Here is a 24,791-nt window from a genome sequence, read left to right as displayed (position 1 = left end):
ATTTAGAGTACCCAATTATTTTTTCCAATTAAGGGGCAATTTAGAGTGGCCAATCCACCTAGCCTGCACATCTTTTGGGTTGTGGGGGCGAAACCCACGCAGACACGGGGAGAATGTGCAAACTCCACACGGACAGTGACCCAGGGCCGGGATTCGAACCCGGGTCCTCAGCGCCGCAGGCAACAATGCTAACCACTGTGCCACCGTGCTGCCCTGAGCTGCTTGAGTGTTGTTGGAGCTGCACTCATCTAGGCAAGTGGAGAGTATTCCATTACACTCCTGACTTGTGCCTTGTAGATAGTGGACAGGCTTTGGGGGGGCGGTCAGGAGATGAGTTACTCACATAAGGATTCCTAGCCTTTGATCTGTTCTCGTAACCACAGTATTTTTCTGGCTGGTCCAGTTCATTTTCTAGTCAATGGGAGCCCACAGAATATTTGTGGGGGGATTTCAGCGATGGTAATTCCATTGAATGCCATGTCAAGATAATTGTATTCTTTATCATAGAATTTATTATAGAATTTACAGTGCAGAAGGAGGCCATTCGGCCCATCGAGTCTGCACCGGCTCTTGGAAAGAGCACCCCACCCAAGGTCAACACCTCCACCATATCCCTATAACCCAGTAACCCCACCCAACACTAAGGGCAATTTTGGACACTAAGGGCAACTTTATCATGGCCAATCCACTAACTATTTGGAGATGGCATTGCGTGAACGTTATTTGCCACTTGTCAGCTCAAGCCTGAATTGGCTGTGGGTGAATGAGGACAGCATGCTTACGTGAATGATGTGTGCAGTTTGGGCCAAGGTAAGGAATTGCAGATTGTGGCTGCTCTTCTCTAACCCCAGCCTGTTCTGCCTTTTCCAGGTTTCCATGGTGATCTGCACCGCGTTCATTATCGCCTGGTCACCATACGCAGTGATCTCCATGTGGTCAGCGAGTGGCCACCACGTCCCGAAGCTTACCAGCATATTCGCCAGCCTCTTCGCTAAGTCCGCCAGCTTCTATAACCCTGCCATCTACTTCGGAATGAATTCCAAGTTCCGCCGGGATGTCACTGTGCTCCTGTTCTGTGCCAGCGATAAGGATGGTGTGAAACTCAAACGGATCAAGCGCCGCCCAGAGAGGGACCTGGAGTGGGAGGCGGGTGTACTGAGGGACAGCTCCAGCTCAGGGCAGGAGCATCCCAATAATGGTGACCAGGAATCATCGTACTTTCCCAACAGTGCGAATTCCGGCTATGAATGTGACAGGCTGTAGGGGTTTGCCAGCAGGAGGCGCCACGGTGCGCTGTAAGAATCAAAGTACACTCTTCATAGGATCAACATACTGGGAGGCACAGATTGGTGGCCAATTCATATAATCGGCCCTGTAATAAGTTCCTTATTTATTCATTAAAAAAACATATTTATTCATAAAAGATTTCCATTATATCAAAGTAGCAATGAAATAGCAAACCCCAGTGCAAAGAACACTCCTCCGAACCCCAGTCCACTTCCCCCTCAACCGTCAATAAACAAAGCAAAACCTTTTCAAAAATGCACCCTGCAGCTGACCATAATCAGTTGCCTGAAAAAGGAGATAAAAGGCTGCCACCTCGGGTAGAACCCTTTCACCGACCCCCTCATGAAATAGTTGATCTCCTCAAGACACAAAAATTCCATCAGGTCCTCCAGCTAGGCCGAAGCCTAGACGGCACCGGGGACTTCCATCCAAGCCGAACCCCCCTCCGAGCTATTAACAAGGTGGAGGCTAGGACAGCTCCCTTCATCCTCCTGTGCAGCACCACCAAGTCCGATACTCCAAAGATGTCCACCAAAGCACGGCTCCCGCTGAGTACCCCAAATATCCGACCTGGTGTCGGAAAAGGAGACCCAGAATCTTACAAGACCAAAAACATGTGCATATGATTCACCGGTCCCCTAGACCACCACTCACACCTATACTCCACCCCAAGAAGCCTTAGTCAGGTGTGTGTTGTTCCTCGTGTCTTAATAAAGCTCGCAGTCTCAAGTGTGGAGAAGATGCTTTATTGTGAGTTCGTTCAGTTTCCAGAGCTCGACCTAGAACTACCTTCCAGTGCTAACTACCAGCTTTGCTTGCTGTGTGTCCTGCTTACCAGCCCGCCTGCTGTGAAGTGTGTCCTCACTTCCTGTCCTGATCTATTTATATGGCTCTCCCGTGCTCCCTCTAGTGGTCGCTCAGTTGTGTTGCATCTGGTTAACTTGTGATCACCACATCCCCCTTTTTCTCTTAACATATTTTCTGAACATCGTTAAAGAAAATTGTACATCCTGTCCCAGTGTATTTATAGCTCTCCCGCTCGTGTTTTGCTCTGTTGTTTTTGTATCTGGTCAATCTACGATCACCACATCCCCCTCTTTCTCATTACATAGTTTCTGTACATCATTAAGGAAAATTATACAAAACAGTAACTTATGATATGCGTATCTATACAAGTGATGATGCTATTGCCTTAGTTAACAAAGCCAATGTATTTATATGTCCAAACTTAATAAACACATTTATGAGTCCAAACTTGATGAATTTGTTCAGAGCTTTTTTTTTTTCTTTTTGTTGTTGATGACGTGGTGATATTGATATTGCAAGTCCGCTGTGAATGTTGTTGGTGTTCCTTGTTATCTTAAGTACCCAATGCGTCATCCCGAGGTGTTTGCATGGTCACATCACTGATGTTGACTGGCATGGACTTTTTTCTGTGCTTGTGGTGTTGATTTATTGTCTCATCCGCCTTGGATGCTGGTGTGCTTGCTTGTTCTGGAGCAGACGTGAGTTTGTGCGATTCGTTGTCATCCCATGACATGTTTGTAGTCTTGTTATCGTTTTGCAGTGTGCTGTGGCATCGTCCATCATGTGCCAAGTAGTGCCATTGTGTACAAGTCGTTGTTTCATTGCTGTTGTTTCTGTCGTTCCTGTTTTTGTTGTTTCCGTTGCCGTACTTGTCGCTGTTTTTGTCGTTTCCGTCTTTGTTGTTGTCGCTATCTTTGCTCCTGACTTTGTTGTGTTTGTTGCCATTCTTGTTGTTTCTGTCTCTGTCGTTGTCGCTATCTTTGTTCCTGACTTTGTTGTGTTTGTTGCCATTCTTGTTGTTTCTGCCTCTGTCGTTGTCGCTATCTTTGTGCCTGACGTTGTTGTTTGTCTTGTTGCGCTTCATGTTGCTTTTTTTCTTGCTGTTGTCGTTCTCGTTTCTGCTGTGCTTCTTGCTATTGTTGTTTGTCTTGTCGCGCTTCATGTTGCTTTTCTTCTTGCTGTGTTTCTTTTGACTTTTGTTTTTCTTGTTATACTCTATGAGTGTCCCGAGTGGATAATTTGAGTCATTGAGCATTCCGTCTCGCGAGTGGTGCGAATGATCTGATGTTGCATCGGTGCAGGTGACATCAATCAGTTGTGGAGAATTGGATTCCGCATCTTTGCTTTCTTGGTGCTCGTCTTCTCGCGAGTGGTGCGAATGATCTGATGTTGCATCGGTGCAGGTGACATCAATCAGTTGTGGAGAATTGGATTCCGCATCTTTGCTTTCTTGGTGCTCGTCTTCCGGAGTCAAAGTCTTCTCGATTACATTTGACGCGGTGTCTGTGGACTCTCGGCGCTCCTCTTCTGGAGTCCAAATCTGCATGATTTCAGTTGACGTGGTTTCTCTAGACTCTTGGTGCTCCGCTTCTGGAGTTAAAATCTTCATGATTTCTGTTGATGTTATCTCACTGGACTCCAGGTGCTCCTCTTCTGGAGTCAAAATCTGCATGGTTTCTTTTTGTTTGATGTCTCTGGACTCCAGGTGCTCCTCTTCTGGAGTCAGAATCTGCATGATTTCTTTCGGCATTGTCTCTGTGGACTCCAGGTGCTCCTCTTCTGGAGTCAAAATCTGCATGTTTTCTTTCGGCATCGTCTCTCTGGACTGTTGGGTGGCCCGACTCTGTGCTTCTGTACAGACAAGCTGAGAACTGTCAGTGTCACTGTGATCCTGTACGTCGAGTGCGAGCACCTTGTCACTGTTTTTGCTCTGTGCTTCGGTACAGACAAGCTGAGAACTGTCAGTCTCACTGTGATCCTGTACGTCGAGTGCGAGCACCTTGTCACTGTTTTCGCTCTGTGCTTCGGTACAGACAAGCTGAGAACTGTCAGTCTCACTGTGATCCTGTACGTTGAGTGTGATCACCTTGTCACTGTCTTCGCATGCAGTGGGCAGAGGTGCATTGTCTTCTTCTTGCTCCTGTGAGCGTGTTGGACTTTCATAGTCCGCTCTTTCTTCTTGTTCCTGTGAGCGTGTTGGACTTTCATAGTCTGCTCTTTCTTCTTTTTTCTGTGAGCGTGTTGGACTTTCATAGTCTGCTTTTTCTTCTTGTTCCTGTGAGCGTGTTGGACTTTCATAGTCCGTTCTTTCTTCTTGTTCCTGTGAGCTTGGTAGACTTTCATAGTCTGCTTGCGGTTGCTCAGGTACAGCGGGTTTACCTTCATGGTCTTGTTCATGCTTGGTGTCCGCCCGGGAGTGTTTGCTTGCATCCCTGTTGGCGTCTTTCATCACTCGCACTGTGGAGCCTGTCATCGCTCGCTCCGTGGAGTCTTCCTGTGCTCTCTGTGTGGCGTCGTCTTCGTCTTGGGTATTGCTGTCATCCAATGTATCGACGAGCTGCCATGGCACCATGGTGTTGGATTCATCCACCATGAGTAGAGTCGTGTTGAGCTTTGCAACGGTGTCGCTGATGCTGTGATCAGCATGTCCAAATAACTCCTCCATGTCTGAGTAGTATTCTTTGAAACCCATTTCATCTTCGTTGGCTTCTTCTACCACGAGTTGATTCGTGTTGAACTTTGCGACCGTGTCGCTGATGCTGTGATAAGCATATCCGACTGACTCAGCTGTGTCTGAGTAGTATTCTCCGAAAACCAAATCATCCTGGTTGGATTCTTCTACCACGAGTTGATTCGTGTTGAACTTTGCGACCGTGTCGCTGATGCTGTGATAAGCATATCCGACTGACTCAGCCATGTCTGAGTAGTATTCTTTGAAAACCAAATCATCTTGGTTGGATTCATCTACCACGAGTTGGTTCGTGTTGTGCTTTGCGACCGTGTTGCTGATGCTGTGATAAGCATATCCGACTGACTCAGCTATGTCTGAGTAGTATTCTTCGAAAACCAAAGCATTTTGGTTGGATTCATCTACCACGAGTTGGTTCGTGTTGTACTTTGCGACCGTGTCGCTGATGCTGTGATAAGCACATCCGACTGACCCAGTCAGGTCTGAGAGGTAATCGTCGAAAAACAAATCATCTTTTGTTGTTTCGGAATTCTTTTTGTTCGCTTCACTGTGTGTGGTGAAGGCAGCTTTTTCCAAGGTTTTGTGCAAGTTGTTTTTCACTGTTGGTTTAAGTTCAGGCGTTTTTCTGTGTTCTGAGGCAAGAAAATTTGGTTTTACCACTTTAAGTGTCTTGTTTTCAATTTTCGGGCATTTCCCTTTTAAGTGGGCGTGGTCAGGATTCTCAGACGTCATGACGTCATGCGTAGGAACGACTTGCACATGCGCAAATCGGCTTTCTTTCCTTGTGCGGTTCGGTGTCCATTGCGCATGCGCGGCTTGCGCATGCGCATGACGGTCCGCGACGAAGACTTTTTTTGACTGCGCATGCGCGGCTTGCGCATGCGCATAACGATCGGCGCCGCGATCTTTTGTAAACTGCGCATGCGCGACTTCCGGTTCCGGCGCATGCGCAGACGCGATTTGTAGTTCTTTGCTTACCAGAGACTGCAAAATGTGCTCCGACGCCATTTTATCGCGGATTTCAGTGTTTTTTCTTTCTAAAAGTTGTAAGTTACCTTTTCTTTCCGATCTGGACTGGATTTCAGCGTTTTGGCTTTGTGAAAAATTCATGTTATTTCTTCTTTTTGATCTGTACTGTGCATTCGCGATTTCCTGATCTTTTTGTGATTTTTTAAGTCTTGCATCACTCAGTCTCTGTGCAGGTTGGACTGTGAGCATGCCTTGCTGTTCAAATTTCTCACAGTACTCTTCAAATTTGTTTAGTAACGTTTGTAAGCTGTTCCTGTCTTCACCTTTTGAGTGTTTAAATCCATTATACACTTTCCTATTGACAGGCCCTTCGATGAGAATTGCTATTTTAATTTTGTCTGAGGCTTCTGCTACATCATTAGCTATGAGATAAAAATCGAACATTTGTTTAAACCTTTTCCAGACATTTCTTACATTACCAGTCGTGTCCAGCTGAGGTGGGTATCCATGCCACATCCTCGAATTAGCGATGTCTTCCCCAGTCAAATGTCCAGTAGGAGATTTCCATGCCATTTTGTGCTTTCTGTATCTGCAGCTGAGTTGTCCTGTAGTAAGCGTCTGAAATCACTGCTGGTACCATGTGTTGTTCCTCGTGTCTTAATAAAGCTCGCAGTCTCAAGTGTGGAGAAGATGCTTTATTGTGAGTTCGTTCAGTTTCCAGAGCTCGACCTAGAACTACCTTCCAGTGCTAACTACCAGCTTTGCTTGCTGTGTGTCCTGCTTACCAGCCCGCCTGCTGTGAAGTGTGTCCTCACTTCCTGTCCTGATCTATTTATATGGCTCTCCCGTGCTCCCTCTAGTGGTCGCTCAGTTGTGTTGCATCTGGTTAACTTGTGATCACCACAAGGTGCGCCCTACGCATCACCTTGAACGGGACCAAGCTAAACCTCACACATGAGGAAGTGAAGTTAACCCTGTGATGAGCCTCACTCCACACCCACAACCTTAAAAACCAAACCTAGTTCACCCTCCCATTTCCCCTTTACTTCTTCTAACGAAGCCTGCTCCTTCAATAACATCTGCCTGTAAATATCCAAAATCTTACCCTCCCCTAACTCGGCGAAGGACAGGACCCTATCCAGAGTGAGGGCAACTGTGCCAGGGCAAATGAAGGAAGCTCCTTGTGTAGAAAGCCGCGAACCTGCAAGGACCTGGATGTGTTCACTCTCGGGACCTGGAACTTCTCTATAAGCTCATCCAAACAGGCAAACCTATCTTCCAAAAACATGTCCCTAAACCTATCCAACCCTTCCCTCCCCCATGCCCCAGTGATGAATCCAAGACAGACAGCACATTCCTATGGTGCCTGCAAATCGGAGCCAGCTGTGACAATGGAGCCCAATTTAAAATGCTGCTTGAAGTGATTCCAAATCCTCCACGTGGCTATCACCACTGGAACCAGAGTGAATCTTGCAGCGGAAAACAGGAGTGGGACAGTATCCAGGGCTCTCCGACTCGACCCTTTGCATGAACCGTCCACCATCCACCCTCTCCATCTGTCCCCATATAGAATCCGCTTCCTTGAGTCGCCCCCACACCTTCTCAACATTTACCGCCCAATGGTAACATAACAGATTAGGTCGTTTTATTGATGCTCGATCAATAACTCCAGAAGCGAGATTGGACGACAATTGAAGGCTTTATTGTACTAGATGATCCCCCCAGCAGCGCAGGTACAGAATGCAGCTGCTGATGGGCGAATGGGAATCGGGAGAACTCGTCAATCATGTTCAGGAAGTACCTGTTGCGGTCGGTGGAGGGGAGGGGCCCTTTGAAGTCCATACTGAGGCATTCAAAGGGTCGGGAAGCCTTTATCAGGTTAGCTTTCTCTGGCCTGTAGAAGTGCGGCTTGCACTCTGCGCAGATTTGGCAGTTCCTGGTGGCGGTCCTGACCTCCTCGATGGAGCAGGGCAGGTTGCGGGTCTTGATGAAATGGAAGAATCGAGTGACCCCCAGATGGCAGAGGTCCTCGTGGAGGGCCCGGAGTCGGTCCACTTGTGCATTGGCACATGTGCCGCGGGATAGGGCATCAGGAGGCTCGTTTAGCTTCCCGGGACGATACAAGATCTCATAGTTTTAGGTGGAGAGCTCGATCCTCCACCGTATGATCTTATTGTTCTTTATCTTGCCCCGCTGTGCATATCGAACATGAAAGTAACCGACCGTTGGTCAGTGAGGAGAGTGAATCTCCTGCCGGCCAGGTAATGCCTCCAGTGCCGCACAGCTTCTACTACGGCCTGGGCCTCCTTTTCAATGGAGGAATGGCGGATTTCTGAAACGTGGAGGGTGCGTGAGAAGAAGGCCACGGGTCTGCCGGCTTGGTTGAGGGTGGCCACCAGAGCTACGTTGGACTCGTCACTCTCGACTTGGAAGGGAAGGGATTCATTGATTGCGTGCATCGTGGCCTTTGCGATGTCCGCTTTGATGCGGCTGAAGGCCTAGCGGGCCTCTGCCGACAGGGGAAAAACCGTGGATTGGATTAGTGGGCGGGCCTTGTCCACATAGTTGGGGACCCACTGGGCATAATATGAAAAAAATCCCAGGCAGCGTTTCAGGGCCTTGGAACAGTGTGGGAGGGGAAACTCCATGAGGGGGCGCATGCATTAGGGCCTGGGCCTATAACTCCATCGTGCACTACGTAGCCGAGGCTGGCTAGACGATTGGTGCTGAACACTCATTTATCCTTGTTTTATGTGAGGTTAAGGATTTTTGCGGGATGGAGGAATTTGCGGAGGTTGGTGTCGTGGTCCTGCTGGTCGTGGCCGTAGATGGTGACGTTATCGAGATATGGAAACATAGCCCGCAAGCCGTACCAGTCAACCATTCGGTCCATCGCCCGTTGGAAGACCGAGACTCCATTCGTGACACCAAAAGAACCCTCAGGAAGTGGTAGAGCCGCCCATCTGCTTCGAATGCAATGTATTTGCAGTCGCTAGTGCAGATGGGGAGCTGTTGGCAGGCGGATTTGAGGTCCACCGTGGAAAAGACCTTGTATTGTGCAATCTGATTGACCAGATCAGATATGCAGGGTAGAGGGTACACATCGAGCTGCGTATACCTGTTGATGGTCTGACTGTAATCGATGACCATCCTGGTCTTCTCCCCGGTCTTTACAACCACTACTTGAGCTCTCCAGGGGCTGTTGCTGGCCTCGATGATTCCTTCAGTAACCGCTGGACTTCCGACCTAATGAAGGTCCGGTCCTGGGCAATGTACCGTCTGCTCCTGGTGGCGACGAGTTTGCAATCCGGGGTGAGGTTCGCAAAAAGGGAAGGCGGCTCGACCTTGAGGGTCGCGAGGCTGCAGATAGTGAAGGGGAGTATAGGGCCGCTGAATTTAAAAGTTAAACTTTGGAGGTTACATTGGAAATCTAACCCTAGGAGCGTGGCAGCGCAGAGGTGAGGGAGGACGTAGAGGCGGAAATTTTTTAATTCCCTTCCCTGGACCATGAGGTTCACTACGCAGAACCCTGTGATCTCTACAGAGTGAGACCTGGAGGCCAGGGAGATTCTTTGATTAACTGGATGGATGGGAAGAGAATAGCGCCTTACTGTGTTGGGGTCTATGAAGCTCTCTGTGCTCCCAGAGTCGATCAGGCAGGATGATTTATGCCCTTTGATGAGCACGGTCGTCATCGCGGTCGAGAGCGTTCGGGGCCGAGACTGGTCCAGGGTCACCGAGGCAAGTCGTGGTAAAAGTTGGAAGTTTTCTTCGGGCGGTGGGTGGTGATCCAAATCGGGGTCCTGAGACTCCAGCCATCATGGCGGCGCCCACTGATTGCACGTGGCTGAGGGTGTGCAAGGTGGCGGCGCCCATCCATAGCACGTGGTGTCCGAGGGGCAAGATGGCGGCGCCTGGAGGCCGCACATGGCTCTGGGAAAGGAAGATGGCGGCGCCCGCAGGCCGCACGTGACTCGTGGAGAAGGTTGGGGTGGCGGTCCTGGTTCGCCCCCGGAGACCGCGGCGACTGCCCGGGCCTGGCATACCGCCACGAAATGGCCCTTTTTGCCACACCCTTTGCAGGTGGAGGAGCGGGCCGGGCAGCGCTGACGGGGGTGCTTGGCTTGCCCGCACAAATAGCAGCGGGACCCCCGGGGCTGCCTGGTAGTCGTGCAGCACAAGCTTGCGGGGGGATGGGGGATGCATCGGAGTCGGCCGCGGGGGGTGTTCCACGCTGCCCAAGGGGCTGCCGCACGGTCGGGTACATACGCGCGGGCGTTTCGGGAGGCCACATCCAGGGAGCTTGCCAGGGCCCGTGCATCATTGAGGCCTAGTGTCTCTTTCTCTAGTAGCCGCTGGCGGATTTGGGAGGACAGCATTCCTGCAATGAATGCATCCCGGATCAAAAGTTCTGTGTGGTCGCTGGCTGAAACCTGTGGGCAGTTACAGTTCCTACCTAGTACCAGGACCGCACGGTAGAAGTCCTCCAGTGATTTCCTGGGGATTTGCCGCCTCGTCGCTAGCAGGTGTCGGGCGTAGACCTGATTCACTGGGCGAATATAGTGTCCTTTCAACAGGGCCATCGCGGCCTCGAAATTGTCCGCATCCTCGATGAGCGTGTAGATCTCTGGGCTCACCCTCGAGTGAAGAACTTGCATCTTCTGGTCCTCCATGGGTGTAGCTGTGGCTGTCCTGAGGTACCCGTTGAAGGTCGCCAGCCAGTGTTCGAAGGTTGCTGCTGGGTTTGCCGCGTGGGGGCTGAGTTGCAGACACTCCAGCTTGATTCGGAGCTCTATTCTATAAAATCTAGTCCAATAAATTGATGCTCGATCAATGACTCCAGAAGCGAGTTTGGACGACAATTGAAGGCTTTATTGGACTAGATGTTTCCCCCAGCAGCGGAGGTACAGAATGCAGCTGCTGGGGAGACACGGGCTCTTATACTCCGCCTTACTGGGCGGAACCAGCAGGCAGGCTTAACCAATGAAACAGCTGTCTCAGGCACCTCCCACACCAATGGTCTTACAGCATTGTCCAGGGTACCGTAATACCCCTAATACTGACTACCCAGTTATAACCTGCACGAGACCTACGGGGTTGGAGCTATCAGTCTCCCCTGAGTTGCGCTGAATACGAGCCCCCCACCTAAGGGAACAAGGAGCCCCAAATCATCCATGGTTAAGTTCTGTATAAAGTCGACCAGGTATGGATTGACAGAGCAGATCCTCCTGTATATTGTAAATACTAGTGTGTTATAATAAACCAAGTTTTCTTTAACCTTCAAGGCTTGGACTCATTTGTGGTCTACAAAAGTAGTACCGACTCCCTTTGCAGAAATGTCCTACAAATCCGAAGGGTCTTACCAGCCCAAACAAAAATAGATATCAATTTATTGACCCGACAAAAGACAGAATTGGGAAGAAACACTGGAGACGGCACTGGAACAAAAACAAAGACCTCGGGAGAATATTCATCTTCTCTGTCGGTATACTTTCCACAAAGGTCAGAGGGAGGGCATCCCACCTTCAAATCAGCCTTCACCCCAACCTCCCGGCCAGCAACGTTAATTTTATGGAGTGAGGCCCAATCATGGGCCACTCGGATTCCCAGATAATGGAAGCTAGTCCTTATATGTAAATGTTTTGTAACTATGTAGCTCCAATGTGAAGCAGCTCGGGAGTTTGGTCATATTCTTGGGGTAAATCTGGGCAGAAGTGAATATTTTCCACTGAATCCCCAAGAAGGGGAGCTAATCTGGGGGGGAGCTGATCTGGCGGGGGGAGCTGATCTGGGGGGGAGTTGATCTGGGGGGGGAGCTGATCTGGGGGGGAGGGGGCGGAGAGCTGATCTGGGGGGGAGCTGATCTGGGGGGGGGGGAGAGCTGATCTGGTGGGGCTGATCTGGGGGGGGGAGCTGCTCTGGGGCGAGGGGAGATGATCTGGTGGGGGGCTAATCTGGGGGGGAGCTGATCTGGAGGAGGGGAGCTGATCGGGGGGAGGGAGCTGATCGGGGGGGGGAGCTGATCTGGTGGGGGGGCTGATCTGGGGGAGAGCTGATCTGGGGGGGAGCTGATCTGGGGGAGGGAGCTGATCTGGGGGGGAGCTGATCTGGGGGGGAGCTGATCTGGAGGAGGGGAGCTGATCTGGGGGGAGCTGATCTGGGGGGGAGCTGATCTGGGGGGGAGCTGATCTGGAGGAGGGGAGCTGATCTGGGGGGGAGCTGATCTGGTGGGGGGCTGATCTGGGGGGGAGCTGATCTGGAGGAGGGGAGCTGATCTGGGGGAGGGAGCTGATCTGGGGGGGGAGCTGATCGGGGGCGAGGGGAGCTGATCTGGGGCGAGGGGAGCTGATCGGGGGGGGGGGGAGCTGATCTGGGGGGGGGTGAGCTGATCTGGGGGGAGCTGATCTGGGGCGAGGGGAGCTGAACTGGAGGAGGGGAGCTGATCGGGGGGGGGGGGGGGGGGGTGAGCTGATCGGGGGGGGGAGCTGACCTGGGGGGAGAGATGATCTGGGGCGAGGGGAGCAGATCTGGAGGAGGGGAGCTGATCCCCTATGGCGAAGAATATGTGCTCCCAAATCTCTTAGCCGCGAGTAACGCTGTGTCCGTTCTCCACAGGATCGCTGAGCGCGGTCCATACAATGCGGAGCATGATCCGAGATAACAAAAGCCCAGTACGCCCCCTCTCACCCCAGGGAGAAGAGACCTACCCACCAAAAAGAAGTCCATGCGGGAGTAGACCTGCTGGATGTGGAAAATTCCTTATCCCTCAGATACATAAAACTCCAAGGGTTTGCCTCCTTCCACCCCTGTTTCATGAAAAGCAATAACTCCTTTGCTTCCCCTCCACCCCCATAATTAGCTGATGTGAGTCCAGATCTGGGATAGATGCCAGCGCCATATTAATGAATGCCGTGTCATCCCAAGTTCAGTGCATACACATTGAACAGCATTACAATCTTTGACATTACGCCTCAAATCCCATCCAAAACCCCTCAACCTCGGACACGGCCAAAACATATGCACATGATTTGCCGGCCCGTCCACACACCACCCACACCTATCTACCACCCCCGAAAAGTACCGACTCATCCTGGGCACCACCATGTGGGCCCTGAGCACCACGTTAAACTGGGCGAGGCTTCATCTTGCACATGACGAGGACACATTCACCCTGAACCCATTCCCCTTCGGCAACTGGCATGCAGCATCCAGCTCCTCCACGTCTACAAACTTCCCTCCAACAAACAATCCCTAAAATACTTCATCCCCACCTGTCGCCACCCCCGGAATCTCGCATCCAACCCTGCCGGGACAAACCTATGATTGTCGCAAATCGCCGCCCACAGGGACAAACCTTCCATACAGATGTGCTGCCGGTTCCAAACCCTCATGGTTAATACCACCACCAGGCTCATGGTGTACCTGACCAGCAAGAACGGAAGGGGCGCCAACAACAGTGCCCTCAAACTGGTCCCTTTACACAAGGCCGCCTCCATCTACCCCAAACTGACCGTTCCTCAACCTCCCATTTCCGCACAATTGCAAGGTTTGCTGTCCAATAGTAGTTTAGCAAGCTCGGCAATGCTAAACGCTCCCCCCCCCCCCCCCTCCCCCGTCGTTCCCTCTCCAAGAACACCCTCCGAACCTGCGGAGCCTTCCCCACCCAAACAAACCTCAAAATCATCCCATTAACCTTCCTAAAAAAGGACTTGGGCATAAAAAGTAGGAGGTCATGGAACATAAACAAAAACTTCAGCAACACCGTCATCCTTACCGTCTGGGCCTGACCAGCCAATGACATTGGCAGCAAATCCCACCTCTAGTCTGCCTTCACTCCCTCATCCAACCGTGCCAAATTCAACTTATGCAGCTGGGCCCAACTCTGAATCCCAAGGTAATGTAAACTCACCCCTACCAACCGGAATGGCAGCCTCCCAAACCCCTCCCTGGCCTCCGGGCATTAATTGGGAATAATTCACTTTTTCCCATGTTAAGCTTGTGTCTCGAAAAGCGACCAAACTCCCTCAAGATCCCCATGATCCTGTCAAAGCTCCCAACCTGGTCCGCAATGTGTGCACATCACCATATCAGACTCCTGAATGACCCTCTTACAGACTGATCTGATCTCTTCACACACCTTCTCTACCGAGTAGTACTGCACGCCGTATGCTTCACCCGATGTCTGTGTCATACATCTTGATCGTATGTCCTATATTTTTTAATGTATGGTGCAATTTGTCTGGACTGTACGCAGAACAATACTTTTCACTGTACCTTGGTACATATGATAATAAATCAAATCAATCAATCATAAATCAATCAATCAATCAAATGTACAGCAGGAGATAATCCACATACAAAAAAACTCGGTGCTCGACATATGTATGTCGAGGTCCAGAATCTGCTAAAGCCCGCCTCAGAAATTCCACATCGTCCCAATTTGTGGCATAGCCGTTCAGAAGCATCACGGGTGTCTCCTCCAACGTCCCACTCACCATCACAAACCTAACCCTCCCCGAGTCCGTCACAATACCCCCCTCTTATTGATCCACCCTCTCATTGATCAACACCGCCACCCGCCTCATCTTCATATCCAACCCTGAATGGAACACCTGCCCCACCCAGCCCTTCCTCAGCCTCGTCTGGTCCCCCAACCTCAGGTGCATCTCCTGAAGAAACACAATGTCCACCTTCAAACCCCTCAGATGCGCGAAAACGCAAAGCCTGTTAACCAGGCCATTCAAACTCCAAATATTCCATGCAATCAACCAGATCGGAGGACCCTCCCCCCTTACCGCCGCCACTCGCCGATCTTTAACCAACTCCCCCAAGAACACGTCTCGCTCACCCTCAGGCCCTCGCAAAGATATTCACCACCATCTCTTTAAAAAAAAAAAAATTTAGAGTAGCCAATTATTTTTTTCCAATTAAGGGGCAATTTAGCGTGGCCAATCTACCTACCCTGCACATCTTTGGGTTGTGGGGGTGAAACCCACGCAGACATGGGGAGAATGTGCAAACTCCTCACAGACAGTGACCCAGGGCCGGGATTCGAATCCAGGTCCTCAGCGCCGTAGGCAGCAATGCTAACCACTGTGCCACCGTGCTGCCCTCACCATCTCTCTTTAACCAACAACACCACACCAACTCCACCCACGTTAGCATCCCCCTCATCCACTCCCCTCCCCGTAAACAAAGAAAAAAAGAAAACCCAATCACACAGCCCCTCCCCCACTTGCTCCATAGATCGACTCCCCACTTCACTCCCATTAACTAGCCAACCAGCTAGCATGATGTCCCCCATTCGAGGCCACCGCCTACTCTCCCCCCCACCCCCCAGCTACCCTTCATCCGAAATTTCCAAATATAGTCAAACACATTTACCCACTCTGCATCCAAACACGGTAAATACACCAATCCACCCGGCGTACACAACATTCCCCACTTTGGCATCTGCCAAACGTTGGCAACGTTCAATGTCCTTGCATGCCCCCCAGTCCATGGTCTCTCAGAAATTCACTCGCCTCTTCCAGCATGTCAAAATAGATTTCTCAATTCTGGAGCGTGACCCAGACGAGCAGGATACAATACCCCAAACGTCACTCCTTCCTTGTAGAGGGCCGCCTCGATCCGATTGAACCCGCCCCGCCTCTTGGCCAACTCCACACCGAAGTCCTGGGAGGTCTGCACAATATTTTATTCGTCTCCTTTGCCCATCTCAGAAACTCATTATCCAGAAAATGATGCAACTGCACCACCATCGCCCTCGGCCGCTTCCCTGCCCCCTCCTCAATGCCGTGTGTGTTCTATCCACCTTGTGGGTTGGGGGGGGGGGGAGTTCAAAGACCCCCTCCCCCACCAACTTCCCGAACATATTCACCACATACTTTGCAGCCTGCGTTGCCTCAATCCCTTCAGGCAGCCCCACGATCCGGAGATTCTGCCCCCTGGTGTGATTCTCCAGGTCCTCCACCTTTTCCCTCAGCCACTTCTGACCCTCCGCCATGAGCACTACCTCTACCTCCAACAAGGCCAGCCGGTCCTCATGTTCCACCCCCGACTCCTCCACCTTCTGGAGCACTGAACTCTGCACCTCCAACCTCTGCTCAACTTAGAACATAGAACATAGAACAGTACAGCACAGAACAGGCCCTTCGGCCCTCAATGTTGTGCCGAGCCATGATCACCCTACTCAAACCCACGTATCCACCCTATACCCGTAACCCAACAACCCCCCCCCCTTAACCTTATTTTTATTAGGACACTACGGGCAATTTAGCACGGCCAATCCACCTAACCCGCACATCTTTGGACTTGCTCAATAGCCGCCCTGAGCATCAGCACCACCTTAGCCAGGTCCTCCGAGGCATCTTGCCTCAGCTGCTGGAACTTAGCATTCAAGAAGTGCACCAGTTGCTCAGTAGTCCACTGAGCGGACAACGACGTCTCAGAACTCTGCGCCATCTTCCCGTCTGTTGCAGTTCGAAAAACCTCCCGGCCAGACTGCTGCCTCCTGCTTCTTACACTCCTTGTCTGATAAGCCATAAACCGGCCTCAGAGGGGGGGGGAGCACTTCTATCTCTTAGTGCTCATGCACCTCACACCAACAAACACCCCCTAAATCATGTGAGAAAAGGCCAAACAATTCCGCCTTGACCGGGAGCCACCAAATATACGACCACTCACTCCATGGCAGCTAATATATTAACCGCAGAAAATGACACCCTCTTACTGATCAACACAGGAGTCTTCCGTGCCCTACAATCAAAACCCAAATGATAAACCAGCCCCACCCAGCCTTTCCACAACCTTGTTTGATCCTTGATTCTCAGGTGGGTCTCCTGTAGAAAAACCACATCAGTCCACAAACTTCTCCACTGTGCAAACACCTGGGACTTTTTTGCTGGGCCATTTAACGGCCTTACATTCCAAGTTATCAGCCAGACAGGAGCCCGCTTACCCCCCCCCCCCCCCCCCCCCCCACCCCTCCCACCCCCGAGGATCAGCCATATCCACCCTGTGAGGCAATCCAGCAGTGCCTCAGCCTGTGTCCACCCGGGCCCCATCCAAGATGGCTCCATACCCACCCCCGCATTGAGCCAGCACTAAAACAAAAAAACCCCAACATCGTCAACAGTCTACCCCTCCCTCCTCCTCAGCCTCCCCCCCATCCCCCAGCCCAACCCGACCCCGAATACCAAATAAAAAACCCACAGAAGAACAAAGCCCCCCTCCCCCTCTTCTGTTCCCAATCCCAAACCAAACAGAAACAAAAAAAAAAAAATCGAATTACCTTTACAAAGTAAAAAACGACCTTCCCAATGGTAAGAAGCTGCAGATATCCCCCCTCCTCCACCCCTGTTAACTAGTTATGCTCCTAGCAGGGTGACACCCACACAGGGTAAAAATCAAAGATAACTAAACAGTGTGATGCACAATCAATGGACACGAGATGTAGATGAAGTCCGAACGAAAGGCTTTAATTAGCAAGAAGTGAACCTGGCAGCAGACGTACAGGAGAATGGCTGGCTGCCGGGGGACACGGGTTCTTATATCCCGCCTCGTAGGTGGAGCTACCTTCCTCTTAGCCAATCGCGCTAAGAGGCGCATGATACCTGGGCCAATGGGCAGCGAGTCCTCTGCACCAATGGCAGCTCACACTCCCAGGTACCGTAATACCCCTAGTCATACTAACACACAGTGTACTGGCAATCTGCCCCCCCGCCACATACCAAACTATAATACAGAATAATAGAGGAAAATAAACAGCCAACCCCCCTCCCCCAAACAGCTCCAACACTACAGTATACAAACCCCCAAAATCACCCAAAAAAAAGCACTCACCGACAAAGCCCCATAGCAACCCCATGCTCTTCCCCACAGTACAAAAATCCCACTGAACAAACAGTTCAGCAATTAGTTCACCCCAGTCCAAGCTTCTTGGCAAAACCATTCGCATCCTCTGGCGCAGTGAAGTAATAATATCTCTCCATGAAGGTCACGCGAAGACGAGCCTGGTACACCATACCAAATCTCACATTGCTCTTGTACAGCACAGCCTTGGCCTTATTGAATGCCGCATGCCTTCTCTCCAGCCCTCCCAGCGTTCTGGTATATTCTGATGGCGTGGGCCTCCCACACCTTCCACCTCGGGACCCATTCCTTGTCCAGGTATCTATGAAACCTGATGATGGTTGCCCGTGGTGGTTCCCCAGATCTAGGCTTCTGCCTTAGCGACTATTGGCCCGGTCCAATTCAGGAGGGGACAGAAAATCCCCCTCCCCCACCAACTTTCCAAACATCTTAGACCGTCCGTAGAGTTTGAGCCCTCCAGACTTTCCGGGAGCCCCACAATTCTTGTTTTGCCATCTGGAGCGGTTCTCCGGATCATCAACCTTGGTCTTCAACGCTTTGCACTCTTCACCCTGCAACTCCATCTCTGCCTCCAGGGAGACAATGCAGTCACTATGATCCGAGAGTGCCACTTCCACCTTCTGTGTGGCCTCACCTTGTATCTCTAAACAGCGGTCCATCTTCTCCAAGGCCGAATAAGGGCGGAAGCCCCCCTCCATTTCCTTCTCCAGGTTCACAGAGGCCGCCTGCCGCTGGTGCTTAAATTAATCCATCAAGAAGCTCGATTGAGCACGGAGAGATCAACAAAGCAGCAGAACTATCCACCATATTCCCCTCCATGGAAACTCGTGGGACTTCTGAGTCTGACGATGATCCCTTGCCCGACATGTGCCTTGTATTGGAGTTGCTAGGCATTATCTTCGTGAGGGGATCCTATCTCTTCAAACTAAACAAAGTTCCCCCCAAAAGTCACCCTTAAACAGGGCAAAACGAGCCAAAATCAGAGTACCCTGGCGGGTGCCACCGTGTGTGTGACTGCTCACCACATAGCCGCCACCTGAGACCCTTTCCTTATTTATTCATGAGGTAAAGAGGAAACATGGTGTTTTTAAAAAATATATAAATTTAGAGTACCCAATTCATTTTTTTCCAATTAAGGGGCAATTTAGCGAGGCCTGCACATCTTTGGGTTGTGGGGGTGAAACCCACGCAAACACGGGGAGAATGTGCAAACTCCACACGGACAGTGACCCAGAGCCGGGATCGAACCTGGGACATCGGCGCTGTGAGGCAGCAGTGCTAACCCACTGAGCCACCGTGCTGCCCTAACATGGTTTTTTATGACAGCAAAAACGGCGCTGCAGCTGCACCGATTCAGTAACTCTAAATGGGTTAGCACCATCGGCACATGGAACGCAACCGCTTCAATGCGAAACGCCGCCGGATTCACCGGGTCCGTGATTGCCGCATATGAGGCTCACATGCCGCAGCTGCCACACACAACAAGTCAACAAGATGTCTGGAAGGAGAGCAACTTCACGGTTCAGGGACGCTGAGCTAGACACCCTCATGGTGCCGTGGAGGAGAGACCCTGTACCTCGGCCTGGCGCCAGGCTCCACCGTTCGCCGTGCCTGGGCGCAGGTGACAGATGTGGTCAGTGCTGTGGGCAACATCGCCCGGACTGGCCAGCAGTGCCGGGAGAGGCCTCACAACCCCCTCAGGGCGGTCAGGGTGAGTTAGTCGCTCCGTACCCCTGGCACTAACCTGCTCCCCACCCCCACACACCCGTAACCCTAACCCTCCCCACCCCCAAGAGGATGGCCAAACCCCCACTCTACCCCACATGCCAGCACCCATGCCAGCCGCAATGATTGGGTGCCCTGGCCGCTGATGCCATCATCTACCCATGCCTAACAGTGTCGTTGTCTGTGCCTCCCCAACCCCCTCCCCCCCCCCACCCCCTCCCATTGGGAGTGGGAGATGACCGTAGGGGTCCACCAGACCTGCAGCCCTGCACCGTGCCCGAGCAGAGGGCACTGGACGTGTTCGGCAGCCCGCAGGAAAGGAAGGTCACCAATGTGGAGGTCGGCGGCAGGTGAGCAAGTGAGACCCCGCTTAGTTGCGCATGCCCATGACACATGTGTGTGCATCCCCCCACCCCATCCCCCTCTGACCCATGCCCCCAGCCTCACCGCCACCCCCCCCCCACATACCCCTCAGCCTACACCCCCCTCAACCCCTGTTGTGCCTTCTAAACCATAGTGTCAACCTCTATGTCACAAGGCACCACCTGGGCTGCAGCCTTTGTACATTTGCAAGCTGCAGCCCGTCCGTGTCCAGGTGTGCCTGTCATGATTTGCAAACATGCAACCAATGAACACTCAGAATAGGACACAGCCAATGGGCAGTCAGGACACAGAGGTGTCATCATCGCAAGGGAGCGTGACATAAACACTATAAAAGGGATGAGGCACTCACACCCTGCCTCTTTCCACAGACAGATAGCGAGAGAGTTAGACAGGGATGATCAGCAGCATCACACCCCAGCACGTGGCTTAGAGCAAGCTGGTACAGTTAGACTGAGTTACTACAGTTAGATTAGCAGAGAGTCCAACTTATTTGAGAACTGTGTTAATTGTTCAATAAACACGTTGAACTCATTTCAGAGTCTGGAGCATTCTTTAGTTAAGACTGCATCAAGTAGCAGCCTGTGTTATCCGAAGCAACATTGCCCACTGTCTTTGCGGGTGGCCATTTCAGAAGTCCACAGATCCCCCTCCTGATCCTTAAGGCGAAGCTTGGTGGATCACACACTCAGACCAATACCTGCCCTGCATCCCCAGTCACCTACCCGCCAGATAAGGCCCTAACTCTACATGCACAACTCCCTAATACAGAATACGCGAATAACAAAGACAAATCTAAATATACATTCCATAACGGACTTAATACGGTCAGAGAAATGGACGTGTCCGTACTGTAAGATACAATTGGCAGTTTAATGCAGAGGTGGGACAATATGGAAAACCTAATACAGAAGTGGAGGAATACAGACCGGTACAAACTGCAGAACATAAAGATGGTGCAGATCAATGTAACAGGCTGGCCTTAACATTTACAATTCTACAAAGGTCATATACAAGCCAAACTGGATATTCAGTGCAAAAGAAGTATGAGTCCCCGGGGGTCATTGGTCTGGCTGCATTAAAGGGCCCCGTGCAATAAACATGAGTCCCATCTCCTGGCGCTCCGTGATCTCTGCTGTCTACCTACGGAATTGGACCGAGAGGATGGTGAGGTAGATCAAGGTAAACAGGATCAACATGGCAGCCAGGTGGGAGAGGAGCTGAACAATGGGGAGTCTCTGAAGGTCAGAGCCCCAATCACAGGAATCATCCCACCAAGTTCTGGCCTCGCGTTCTACATCTGTCAGGTGACATCCTGGGGTTGCTGTCTCCGGGTGCCCTGGGGGATCAAGCAGAGTTTATGTTACTATCTAATGTCTGCACACATTCTATCATACTGTCACCTCAATGATCCCCCATCGGGGGTTACATTTCATCTAAAGATGCTGGAAGGTGGTGGGCTGTGCAGCGCCTTTTATCCCTGACAGGTTTTGCACGCTTTTGGGCGGTCCCAGGTAGATGTCCAATCGATCGGTCAGTCTCAATAACCCTGCTCGATCTCAACCAATTGGTGGTGGACACCTCGATGACGGGGCGGGTCCCAGTCGGCCATGGCCGTTAGTGTCCGAGGCATGTAGGCCTTCCCAAATAAGGACACCGAGTCTGCCACATATTGTTACTTTCTACCAGGAGCCCAATGTCCCGGGATGGTCTTTCAATGGCTTTCCCCTGTGTCAGTTTCAGCAAACCTGTCTGCGCCTCTGTGTTGACCAATTTCCCATCCATCTGTGGCCATTTTGGATGCCCACACCGTCACACGTCTCCACCCCTCACCCTTACCCCCTCACCCCCAGCCTGCTTACCGCCAATGCTCCCAGACTGGAGCCAGTCCCTGCTGCGAGGGGCACCATTGGCTGGCACTGCCCTCACTGGGGGGCTGCCTTGGGTGTGGCCCTAGGTGGCCCCCCCCCGATGGATGGCTGCCGGCTGGGCGGGCATTCGGTGCCGGGGGGGGGCGGTGTCGGCCGGGGTGGGGGAAGGGGGTGTGCAGGGGTGGGCGCACCCAAATGGCCGGTGCCAATGTAGAACCAGGGACTTGGATGGGTGGTCAGTGGGCGTTCAGCAAGATGGCGGTCGGTGCCTGGGCACTGTCGCAGTCCAGTGAGGGGCACCCCAGCTGCTCAGCAAGCCCTCCCCACTCCCCCTGCCCTCCCCCTGCCCTGGCAAGGTCACCCCCTGCCGCAGCCAGCATGACTGGTGTACGGACCGGTAGCCCGCAGTCACTCCAAGCCAGTTGCTACCGCCGCTCGCTCACTCAGCAGCCAGGACACCAGGGTCACGATTTGTGAGAACACAAGTGAACCACGCCATCAGGAACTCGGCCCATCGGAGGCGGTGAATCGCAGAGGCCCCAGAGCATTGGGTGTTAGGCCCGCTAATGATATGCCTACTGTATTTTTAACCCGCGTGGCGAGCAACACGTTTACGTTATTTTGGAGGTGCCGGAGCATTCGGATTTGCCGTCAAACCAGCGCCTACCACGATTTTGGCGTCGGAAGCTATTCTTCGCCCAATCGCGTTTCATGATGCAGTCCAGGGTTATAGCACTAAAGAGCACATTCTCTATAGGGAGTAGAGATATGGTTATAACACTATAGAGCCCATTCTATACTGGGAGTACAGATAGGGTTATAACACTATAGAGCCCATTCTATACTGGGAGTGGAGATATGGTTATAAAACTATAGAGCCCATTCTATACTGGGAGTACAGATAGGGTTATAACACTATAGAGCCCATTCTATACTGGGAGTGGAGATAGGGTTATAACACTATAGAACCCATTCTATACTGGGAGTGGAGATATGGTTATAACACTATAGAGCCCATTCTATACTGGGAGTGGAGATATGGTTATAACACTATAGAGCCCATTCTATACTGGGAGTACAGATAGGGTTATAACACTATAGAGCCCATTCTATACTGGGAGTGGAGATAGGGTTATAACACTATAGAACCCATTCTATACTGGGAGTACAGATAGGGTTATAACACTATAGAGCCCATTCTATACTGGGAGTGGAGATATGGTTATAACACTATAGAACCCATTCTATACTGGGAGTACAGATAGGGTTATAACACTATAGAGCCCATTCTATACTGGGAGTGGAGATAGGGTTATAACACTATAGAACCCATTCTATACTGGGAGTACAGATAGGATTATAACACTATAGAGCCCATTCTATACTGGGAGTGGAGATATGGTTACAACACTATAGAACCCATTCTATACTGGGAGTGGAGATATGGATATAACACTATAGAACCCATTCTATACTGGGAGTACAGATAGGGTTATAACACTATAGAGCCCATTCTATACTGGGAGTGGAGATATGGTTATAACACTATAGAGCCCATTCTATACTGGGAGTGGAGATATGGTTATAACACTATAGAGCCCATTCTATACTGGGAGTGGAGATATGGTTATAGCACTATAGAGCCCATTCTATACTGGGAGTGGAGATATGGTTATAACACTATAGAGCCCATTCTATACTAGGAGTGGAGATATGGTTATAACACTATAGAACCCATTCTATACTGAGAGTGGAGATATGGTTATAACACTATAGAGCCCATTCTATACTGGGAGTGGAGATTGGGTTATAACACTATAGAGCCCATTCTATACTGGGAGTGGAGATATGGATATAACACTATAGAGCCCATTCTATACTGGGAGTGGAGATATGGTTATAACACTATAGAACCCATTCTATACTGGGAGTACAGATAGGGTTATAACACTATAGAGCCCATTCTATACTGGGAGTGGAGATATGGTTATAACACTATAGAACCCATTCTATACTGGGAGTACAGATAGGGTTATAACACTATAGAGCCCATTCTATACTGGGAGTGGAGACAGAGTTATAACACTATAGAACCCATTCTATACTGGGAGTACAGATAGGGTTATAACACTATAGAGCCCATTCTATACTGGGAGTGGAGATATGGTTATAACACTATAGAGCCCATTCTATACTGGGAGTGGAGATATGGTTATAACACTATAGAACCCATTCTATACTGGGAGTGGAGATATGGATATAACACTATAGAACCCATTCTATACTGGGAGTACAGATAGGGTTATAACACTATAGAGCCCATTCTATACTGGGAGTGGAGATATGGTTATAACACTATAGAGCCCATTCTATACTGGGAGTGGAGATATGGTTATAACACTATAGAGCCCATTCTATACTGGGAGTGGAGATATGGTTATAGCACTATAGAGCCCATTCTATACTGGGAGTGGAGATATGGTTATAACACTATAGAGCCCATTCTATACTAGGAGTGGAGATATGGTTATAACACTATAGAACCCATTCTATACTGAGAGTGGAGATATGGTTATAACACTATAGAGCCCATTCTATACTGGGAGTGGAGATTGGGTTATAACACTATAGAGCCCATTCTATACTGGGAGTGGAGATATGGTTATAACACTATAGACCCCATTCTATACTGGGAGTGGAGATAGGGTTATAACACTATAGAACCCATTCTATACTGGGAGTGGAGATTGGGTTATAACACTATAGAGCCCATTCTATACTGGGAGTGGAGATATGGTTATAACACTATAGAGCCCATTCTATACTAGGAGTGGAGATATGGTTATAACACTATAGAACCCATTCTATACTGAGAGTGGAGATATGGTTATAACACTATAGAGCCCATTCTATACTGGGAGTGGAGATAGGGTTATAACACTATAGAGCCCATTCTATACTGGGAGTGGAGATATGGTTATAACACTATAGAGCCCATTCTATACTGGGAGTGGAGATATGGTTATAACACTATAGAGCCCATTCTATACTAGGAGTGGAGATATGGTTATAACACTATAGAACCCATTCTATACTGGGAGTGGAGATATGGTTATAACACTATAGAGCCCATTCTATACTGGGAGTGGAGATATGGTTATAACACTATAGAGCCCATTCTATACTGG

General features: G+C 50.6%; 1 protein-coding gene across 1 annotated transcript in view; it reads left to right on the top strand.

The window, feature by feature from the left end:
* Positions 1-1,423, top strand: part of LOC119967711 (opsin-5-like) — a 37,088-nt gene extending 35,665 nt beyond the window's left edge. Inside the window, exon 6 of the mRNA XM_038800590.1 lies at positions 871-1,423. Within this exon, the coding sequence (XP_038656518.1) occupies positions 871-1,263 (393 nt within the window). The 3' untranslated portion in view covers positions 1,264-1,423. The remainder of the gene's footprint in view (positions 1-870) is intronic.
* Positions 1,424-24,791: the final 23,368 nt, after the last annotated feature.

This window comes from Scyliorhinus canicula, chromosome 6 (genome assembly GCF_902713615.1).
Source record: "Scyliorhinus canicula chromosome 6, sScyCan1.1, whole genome shotgun sequence".
Classification (NCBI taxonomy): Eukaryota; Metazoa; Chordata; class Chondrichthyes; order Carcharhiniformes; family Scyliorhinidae; genus Scyliorhinus; species Scyliorhinus canicula.
This window is presented reverse-complemented; position numbering and strand designations above follow the sequence as displayed.